This window comes from Erythranthe guttata, chromosome 7, assembly GCF_056151865.1.
Source record: "Erythranthe guttata isolate IM_541 chromosome 7, IM_541, whole genome shotgun sequence".
NCBI lineage: Eukaryota > Viridiplantae > Streptophyta > Magnoliopsida > Lamiales > Phrymaceae > Erythranthe > Erythranthe guttata.
Genome location: NC_142539.1, coordinates 11774715 through 11784357, shown reverse-complemented (window position 1 = coordinate 11784357; position 9643 = coordinate 11774715). Strand labels below are relative to the sequence as shown.

Here is a 9643-nt window from a genome sequence, read left to right as displayed (position 1 = left end):
GTGCGAGAATTCAGTGTTAATTCCGCACGGCCGCGCCCCTTCTCAATTTTGGGCAGTAGCCTCTCCGATTTTCCACACGGCCATGCTGGATTCAAGCCTTTTTTGGTGCGGCCGTGTGAAGTGCAAAATTGCACTTTGACCCCTGAAAATAAAAAAATTGCTTATTTAATTAGCTTGCATGCTTATAAAATAAATAAATAAAATAAAACAAGAAAACATAAATAATAAAAAAAACGAAAATCTCGGGTTGCCTCCCGAGAAGCGCTAAGTTTATAGTCTTCAGCCAGACTTTGTTCCTTCTCTTCAATTCCTTAGCTTTTGAACCCATCTCCTAACTTCCTTTTGGAGGAAGTCTTGAATAAATGGGTTGATCCGATTCTTCTTTCGACTGGTTCGCTTAGGAATGCCCTTTAATTTATTCTTCTTGATGTCATGAGGCGTGCCATCATCGTCTTTTATCACGGTGTTTTGAGTAGGTGTTGTAACCAACTCAACCTTTTTCTTTTGTTCTCCTACATGCACATTAGTATCCACAAAAAAATTTAAATCATGTAATTTAACAGGAAAAAGTTTAGAATCACTTACCTCATCAAGAAGATAACATCCATTAGCCGTAATAGGCTTTTCATCCACCCGGTACACCTTGAAGATCACCGTTTCGTCCCCCACACTCATTCTTAGCTCTCTCTTTCCTACATCAATAATTGATCTACCGGTTGCTAAAAAGGGGCGTCCTAAGATAAGGGGAATATTTTCATCTTCCTCTATGTCAAGTACTAGAAAATCAGCCGGGAGTATGAACTTATCTACTTTAACCAATACATCCTCAACTATACCTAAAGGGTGAGTAAAAGATCTATCGGCTAGCTGCAAGGTCACGGAAGTAGGCTTAATTTCTCCTAAATTCAATTTCTCATAGATTGATAAAGGCATTAAATTTACGCTTGCCCCTTGATCACACAATGCCCGCCCAAAATACCTAGTACCTATTGTGCATGGAATGGTACAACTGCCCGGATCTCTAAGCTTCGGTGGAATTTTATTTGCAAGGATAGCACTACTTTGCTCATTGAGGTCTATGATTGCTGCACACTCCGGAAGCCTCATCTTCTTCGATACAAGTTCCTTTATAAACTTAACCAAATTCGGCATATGCTTAAGTGCCTCAACAAAAGGAATATTAACATGCAATTTTTTAAGATAATCCAAAAATGACTGAAATTGCATATCAAGCTTAGAGTTTTGAAAACGTTGAGGGAAAGGTACCTTGGGAGTAGGTTCACTTACTGTGATCTTTGTGTTGCTTGGCCCGACCTCGGTTTTTTCCTTGGGCTCCTCTACAATAGGCGGTGGTGCAACAGACTTTTTAGGACCTTCCTCTAATTGCCTCCCATTTCGCAAAGTTACTGCATTGCACTGCTCGATGTTGCTCTTTCGAGGATCTTCCGTATTCGACGGCAGTGCTCCCAATGGCCTCGCGTTTAGTTGGGTTGCAAGTTGACCCATTTGTGTCTCAAGGTTCCGAATGGATGCTTGAGTCGACGTCATGAATTTTGCTAAGATATCAGCGAGGTCAACTCCTTGGGGTGGAGCTTGAGGCGGATTTTGGAATCCGAGAGCTGGCCTTTGTCCTTGCTGATTTCCTCCCCACCCAAAATTAGGGTGATCCTTCCATCCCGGAATATAGGTGTTGGAGTATGGGTTCCTCTGTTGTCGATTAGTGTCATGCACATAATATAGAGACTCCGTTTCTTCTACGCACTGGTCGGGAACTTGGACTGCATGGACTTGCTGAGTTTGCAATGCTGCTACTTGCTTTGATAGCTTCTCTAATTGGGCAGTGATTGCGGTGACCCCGTCTAACTCCAAAATTCCTCCCGTCTTTATGGTTCCGCTATTTGACCGGTCCGATGCCCGCATGTATTTATTCCTAGCGATTCGCTCCAAAAGTTCGTATGCTTCGTCATAGGTCAAGCTCATGAACATACCGCCAGCTGCTGAATCGAGCACCGTTCTCGAATTATCTTGCAACCCGTCATAAAATATTTGAAGTTGCCGCCACTCTTGAAGACCATGATTGGGGCATCTCCGAATTAATTGTTTGAACCGCTCCCACGTCTCGAATAACGCTTCACCGGCATCTTGTATGAAATTTTGTATTTCTCTCCGGATTCTCTCAGTTTTTGTTGGGGAGTTGTATGTGTTCATGAAGAGTTGTGCTAGTTGGGGCCAAGATGAGATGGAGTGCGGTGCACGAGTTTGCAACCATTCTCGGGCTGCCCCTTGTAAAGAGTGCTTGAACAGGCGGAGTTGCAGTGCTTCGGGTGATACTCCGTTCATCTTGTGCGAATCACATGTTTCGAGGAAGTTGACCAAGTGGAGATGTGGATCTTCATGAGCTAGTCCGCTGAATAACCCATTGTTTTGGAGCATAGTAAGGAGTCCCGCTCGAATTTCGAAATTGTTGGCTTCAATGGGGGGCTGCTGGATGCTCGATTGAAACCCATTGAGAGTTGGAACGGTGTACTCATGCAATGCTCGTTGACGAGGTGGTGGATTAATTAGCAGAAGTTGCTCTTGCTCGTTGACGATATTTCCTGCCGCATTCGGTAGGCGCCCTTGGTCATCTCCCCTACGATTATTCTCTTCTTCCATTCGCATAAAAAGTATCTAAACAAAAATAATAAAAATAAAATAAGCAAAGAATATAATTAAATAAAATAAATAAAACGGCTGAAGTAAGAAAAATTGCTCAAATTTAATATGAGGATAAATAGATAATTTAGCCGTATTCCCCGGCAACGGCGCAAAAAACTTGTTGGGGCTAAATACCAACACGCAAGTGCACGTATCGCAAACAAGTAATAAAGTGGACTCGTGAGAGTCGGATGTCGATCCCACAGGGAATACTCAAATTATCTAATCCTAAGTACCAAATTCTAACAATTATGATTTTTATTCAGCCTACGCAAGGTTGTCAAATTTAATCAACTAATTAATTAAACTAATTATGAAAGCAAATAAACACGAGAAAATATTAATAAAAACGGACCTAGGATTTTATCTTCCCCCTATGCAAGAATTGCTCACCCGAAACCCCTCAATTATGCAATATATGATTCATGATTATTAACCCGAGACACTAATTTACTCATAACCCGCTGTCGCGTGTATTATGGGTCTATTATTCATAAACGATTCACTATATGTCTATGCAAACCAATTATGAATAAAGCATTAACTAACAAGTCTCGTAAATGGCTACCTAAGGTGATATCTGTATGTCTACGACACCACATGCAATTGACACACTCATTCGGTGAAAACTACTCGAAGGCTCTTATACTTACCGTCTAATTATCAAAATAGCTCTCTCGAGTCAATCTCAATAATCACAGATAAAGCACATAAATTGATCAAGTTCATGCACTAACAATCATAACAAATATAAGAAATAATCATAAAATCATAATTGCATAATCTCAAGAAAACGGGTTCACAATCCCCACGTAGGGTTCCAACAAAATCCTAGATTAAAAACTTAGCTACTCATAACGAAAAACATAATAAAAGTAATAAAAGTTATAGATTAAGAAAAGATAGGTGTAAGAAGAATTATGATGAAGAGTTGTCAATTCTCCGTCTTCGATTCTTCGTTCTCTCGCTTCTCTCGCTCCAAGGTTGTGTCAAAAAGTCCCCCTTGATTCGTGCTTGGTTTGGGCTTAAATAGATGTCCCAACTTGGTAGATGATTCTAGGTTTCCTTGTGTGTTTAAAAGTCCAAAATTGCCTCCAGCGTGATTTGGCACGGCCGCGCGAAAATCAGTGCAATTCTCGCACGGCCGCGCGAGAATCGCCGAACCTTCTGCCCAAATTCAGCATTTGGCACGGCCGTGCCAAAAATAGGCTAATTTTGGCACGGCCGTGCGGGCCTGTTTTCAGCCAATTTCAGCATATTTTTTATTATTTCACTTTTGGCCCATATTTTCTCCAAATTTGCAGTTTTGACCTCAAACTTTTCCAATTCTTCAATTTATACCTAAAATACAATAAATCAACTTTTTAACCACCAATTATCGTTAAATCACACCAAAAGCTCAAATAAAAAGGTACGATAAAGTATAAAAATATATACTTAACACTAAGCATTTAATCTAGGATTTTATTTGAACCCTATGTGGTGATTCAAACCTATTTTTCGAATATTATGCAAGTTTAAATTCCATGATTATTTCTTCTATTTGATGTTATTTAACGCATGAACTTAGTTAATTTATGTTGCTATGTGTTATTGTTAAAATTGATTGACAGATCGTTTTAATAATTAGAACAGGGATAGAAGAGCCTTCGAGTAATTTTCACCGGATGAGTGTGTTAATTGCATTTATCATCGTAGACATATAGATAATACCTTAGGTAGCCATTTACGAGACTTGTTATTTAATGCTTTATTCATAATTGGTTTGCATAGACATATAGTGAATCGTTTATGAATAATAGACTCATAATACACATGACAGCGGGTTATGAGTAATTTCGTGTCCTGGGTTAATAATCGGGAATCGTAACTTACATGATAGAGGTTTATTTGGGTGATGAATTACCGTATAGGGGGAAGATAAAATCCTAGATCCGTTTTTATATTGATATTCTCTCTTGTTTATTTGCTTTTATAATTAGTTTAATTTATATAGTTGATTAAATTTGACAACCTTGCGTAGGCTGGATAAAAATCATAATTGTTAGAATTTGGTACTTAGGATTAGATAATTTGAGTATTTCCTGTGGGATCGACATCCGACTCTCACGAGTCCACTTTTACTACTTGTTTGCGATATCTGCACTTGCGTGTTAGGTATTTAGCCCAACAATGGGTTTTTTTGTCGTTCGCCCTATAAAATAAGCCCAAAATAATCGTATATCCACATATGCTAGCGGAACGAATTATTTTGCCATTCCTATATCTGAAATGATTTACGCGGCAGCAAAATTACGAATGTGGTTCACAGTATCTTCTCTTTCTCTCTCTAAAAATCCCAAAATCCACCCAAACCCCAAAACCCCCCAAAAGCCCCAAAATTCACAAAAATCCACAACCTCTCTCACAAATCCTTCTAAATCCGAAAATCTAGTCAATTTAAAAGGTAATTAATCATCTAAAGTAGTTATATATATTGAATTTGTCGCGATTTGGGGCTATTTTTAGTGTTGGATTTTCGAATTTTCCACGCCCAAAATGGGAGTGTGAAAGCAGTTTTCACGCCTAAACCAGGCGTGGAACCCACTTTCACACGCCCATTTTGGGCGTGGAAAATTAGTTCGGGCGTCCGGTCCAGACGCCGGTTCTGGACCGATCGTCCGGTTCAATTTTTTTTTTTTGCCCAGTATAAACAAAATGAGTTATTATATTTAAATAAGTATTGGTTAACAAACTTGCTTTAGCCTAGTTGGTCAGGTATCTCGTCTTTTAAACTATAGACCCGTGTTCGATTCTACTCAGTAAACCGGGCGTGAATCGGGCTTTTTAGCACCCAGTCGCGTTTTCACTAGAATTAACCAACTCATTTAAGAGCCATCTTTGTAATCAATAATGGAAGACGGTGATTAAGCAATAAATGAAACAACATTCGATGTTATTTGAGTCTTTAACAAAAGCAAAATTAACCTTCAATGCTACTAAATTTTCTGTCTTTTGCTTTAGATATATTTTGATGGATATAATATCCGGACAGTGCTAAATAGCCAGAATCTGGCTATTTTTTATTTTTAATTTAAATTTAATACCATTTATACCCTTAATGGGGTGTTAATCCAAATATGATGGTTGGCCCGAGTTTTTGGGCCCCCGAGCCAGGGCAGATTTTTATTTTTAATTCGCAAAAATGCTACAGATGAGACTCGAACGTGGGTCGCTAGAAAAATGCATAGCAACATTAATCACTATGACAGTGCAAGAATGATTTAAATAACTAGAACTACTAGTATATACCACAAAGTAAACGTGTATTAATGTTATAATTAATGTTAAATAGATTTATTAATTAGCATATTCATTATTATTAAATAATGTTGATTAAATTATTGGAAAATGTAGAATAAAATTTAAAAGAACTTGAACTTAATCGATTTAAATTTTACGGTTCGATTTAAATATTTGAATAAATGTATATGTAAAAAATGATTAAATTTTACAATTTACAATTTGATCTCGTGATTTTACAAATTAAATTTTATTATTTTTTTATAATAAAATTGAATTAATAAGATATTACTTATGAATAGTTAATTTGATTAGTACGTCATTGTCAATAGTTGAGTATAATCTATTCAAATCTTTGAATAAAACTTACGAATTGAAAGAACTTGATCTTAACCGATTCAAGTCTTACGATTAACAAATATATTCTTACGATTTTAACGAATTAGATTTTATTAGTTTTATGATATAATTGAATAGAAAAGATATTAAACTTTAATTATAAATAATAAATTCGATTAATATGTTTGTGCAATCATATATCTCTTTAAAAAACTATTAAACCAAATATTAAAAGAATATCACAACATAACATTTTGATTCTACTCATAATCTATATTATTTTTATAGCACGAAAATTAATTGGAATGAGTTATAATCTATTCTTATTAAAATAAACATAATCTATATTTTTTGATTATAAAATATGTTCTTGTCAATAATTGTCCTATAGTAAAAAAAATAATAATTTTTATATTAATATTTTTTTATCAATAACTTTAATATGTTATTGTTAATAATTCAAAAAAAAAAAAAGTCAACGCCGGAGACCGGCGGTCAAAGGTGGTTGACCGGCCGGAAAAAAATTTCAGGACAAAAAAAATTTAAAAAAAAAAAAAGTCAACGCCGGAGACCGGCGGTCAACCCCGGAATCTGGCCGGAAAAAAACATTTCAGAAAAAAAATTATTTTCTAAAAAAAAAACAGTTTTGGGGGTTAATGTGATATATTTGTTTAAATCCGGGATCAATGTGTAATATTAAGGAAGTTAGAGCATAATGGGTGGAATTGATAAAATTATATTATTGAGGGTACTTTAGACTAAAAATATGGGGATGGACTTAATTAAGAGACAATTTTTTTTTTTGGACAAAAGGCAAACAGTCTCTCAATTAAGATGTGCTAGATGCATGTTACACATAGCAATGTAGCAAGTGATCGAAACCATTACACATTGTCGAATCAATTTCAACAATAAAAACATATCGACCAAATGAAATCATTACAATGAAATTTATTTAATTCAATATTCGAAGAAAAAAAACATACATAATCTCATTCGGTTTGCGACATCATATTGTATATAACTTGATGCCGTGGTCTTGTTCGAAGAGAGGCACGTCGTTGCGATTCAACTGCACCCACGCATCAATTCCGTCACCCTCTTTGTTATCCATTAGTATTACGATGTTTTCAACCGGCACTGTCCCGATTCCTGCGCCAACAGGCTTCCCCCACCCGAAATCGGCTTCGTAGAATCCAAACTTACTCCAATCGCTAAACATGATTGAATAACTAACCTCCCCACTCATTAGTTTCCCGTACATATCTTCCAAGGGGCCCATCATTACACCGCGCCAACGACCCGGACAAAACATATCGGCACAATCAGCTATGGTTTTATCGAGAGCATCACCGAGAATATCAACCAGTTGTTGTTCGATCCCGATTACGACGTCACTATTATCGTTATTATTATTATTTGTTGTTTCGGCCGGAGAAATAAAGCACGGCGTGGGTGATAATAATATCAAATTCCCACAAGAGTGCTTTTGGAGAGGCGGGATTGTTCTCGCACGCATGTTCACCGCTTGTGACATGAGGCAAGATCTCGATTCTCCTCCGTGCTTCGCCCGGTCAACGCCGATCAAAGCCTTGGCTACGACCGCGCACACCAGGCGCACCCTAGAGATTCTCGCGCTTTGTTTTGTCCCTTGTGATAATTTCGATCTAAGGATTGCTATCGCATCCTTGTCGAACGAAAATCTCTTGACAACAATATTAGGATCATAGGTTGTCCTAATGGGCGACGAATCCTGGTCCGGATTCGTCCCCGGAAACAACGATGGCGACTCGAAACTCGGGAAAATGCCGATTGAATGATTGTTATCGTTTGTGGCATTTGACCACGCGGCAACGAATGTCCCTAGAGAAGATGTATCGAAAATTCTGTGACAAACGCTGACGCTTATTACAAGCCCGCCGCATGGCTTCAACTCCGTGATTTGGATCGACAGAAGCGGATCTTCCGAAGATTTGGCGACTTGGTAGAATTTGCTCGGAAGGAGATCATTTAGTAGCCCTGCTTCTTTGATTTCCAATAAATCGACCAACTCCACTTCGACGGCTTCAGCTTCTATGAACTCAACACCTTGATCACCGCAATCGACGACGTAGTCATTCTTGACGTATCTTCCGGCAAGAACGTAGAATTCGGGGAGGATTTTAGCCAATGATTCCTCCAAGCGATGTTTTCGAATATTTGACGACGGTGGATAGAACAGAACGACGCCCACGTTTATCGTCGGGACACGCTCATCTGCGAAAGACAACTTGTACTTGTTAAGGTTTGGAGGAGTTGGGGTACATGGTTTTATCAACTTACTGATAACAACCTTAACTTTCATGCTTGGATATATTATTAGGGGTGAATTGATGGTTGTATTACATACATTTCTTGTGAGTAATGTCTTTTTATAAAGCTAATTAATTTTGAGCTGGCTTTAGGGAATTTACATGTGAAGGTTCTTGAGCAGCTAATGTCAAATATCCAGCCATGCACTATTAAAAAAATATGGGTAAATTACGGCCACCCCTGAGTTATGATCAAATTACGAAAAAATCCTTCTTGTTTTGGTAATTATAGCCACCCCCTCCTTTTAAATATTTTTACATAAAATTTATGTAATTCTGTTATTTCGGTTCATTTCAGTAAACGGTACGAAATTTTGGCGTACCGAAATTTCGGTTCGGTTTTACCGATTTAACATCCCTAAATTTACCTCTGGAGGGGTTTTTTAGTAGGATAGTACATAGTTGAGGGGGTGGCTGTAATTACCCAAACATGAGAGGGGTTATCGTAATTTGACTATAACTCAGGGGGTGGGTGCAATTTGCCCAAAAAATATCATGAGGGGGTAAAATACGATTTTCATCCTTCAACTTAGTACTGGTTTCACATTTGGTCCCTCATGTTCACAAAAATTAAACACTTTTAACCCTTTTCGTCAATGTTTCATTATTACAAACATAATCAAGTATGTGTCCATTATTTCTTTAACTGACTAATTAACGAAAATTGATGAAAATGACCAAACATGTTAAATTATTAAAACATGAGGGATCAAATGTGTTTTTTGTGAATATGAAAAACCAAATGTGAAATCAGTACAACTTGAGGGATGAAAAATGTAATTTTTCCTATCATGAAAAATAATGAAAAGTATAGTTGGATTTAAATATACTTCATCGGCCAGAAGTGGGTGTAATGTTCACGTCTGATGAGGATAAACTAACATGGGCCAATTAGATATAAAATCATGTAATTAAATTTTCATGTACCACACGATGTTTTAAGTTTGGATTAGAGTCCCTCAAATTAAGTTGTT

General features: G+C 37.3%; 2 protein-coding genes and 1 non-coding gene across 3 annotated transcripts; 1 reads left to right on the top strand and 2 right to left on the bottom strand.

Moving 5' to 3' along the window:
• Nucleotides 1-252: 252 nt before the first annotated feature.
• Nucleotides 253-2662, bottom strand: LOC148769703 (uncharacterized). The gene has a single exon (XM_088820411.1). It carries the CDS (start codon nt 2659-2661, stop codon nt 304-306), a length of 2358 nt encoding a protein of 785 aa, XP_088676537.1. The 5' UTR covers nt 2662; the 3' UTR covers nt 253-303.
• LOC148769704 (small nucleolar RNA R71) lies at nt 2069-2175 on the top strand. Its single transcript, XR_016032332.1, has one exon. It is a non-coding gene; the product is annotated as a small nucleolar RNA R71 (small nucleolar RNA).
• A 4521-nt stretch (nt 2663-7183) lies between the features above and the next one.
• LOC105958032 (pelargonidin 3-O-(6-caffeoylglucoside) 5-O-(6-O-malonylglucoside) 4'''-malonyltransferase) lies at nt 7184-8771 on the bottom strand. The gene has a single exon (XM_012982031.2). The coding sequence runs from the start codon at nt 8660-8662 to the stop codon at nt 7328-7330; it is 1335 nt and encodes a 444-aa protein (XP_012837485.1). The 5' UTR covers nt 8663-8771; the 3' UTR covers nt 7184-7327.
• Between the last annotated feature and the right edge of the window lie 872 nt (nt 8772-9643).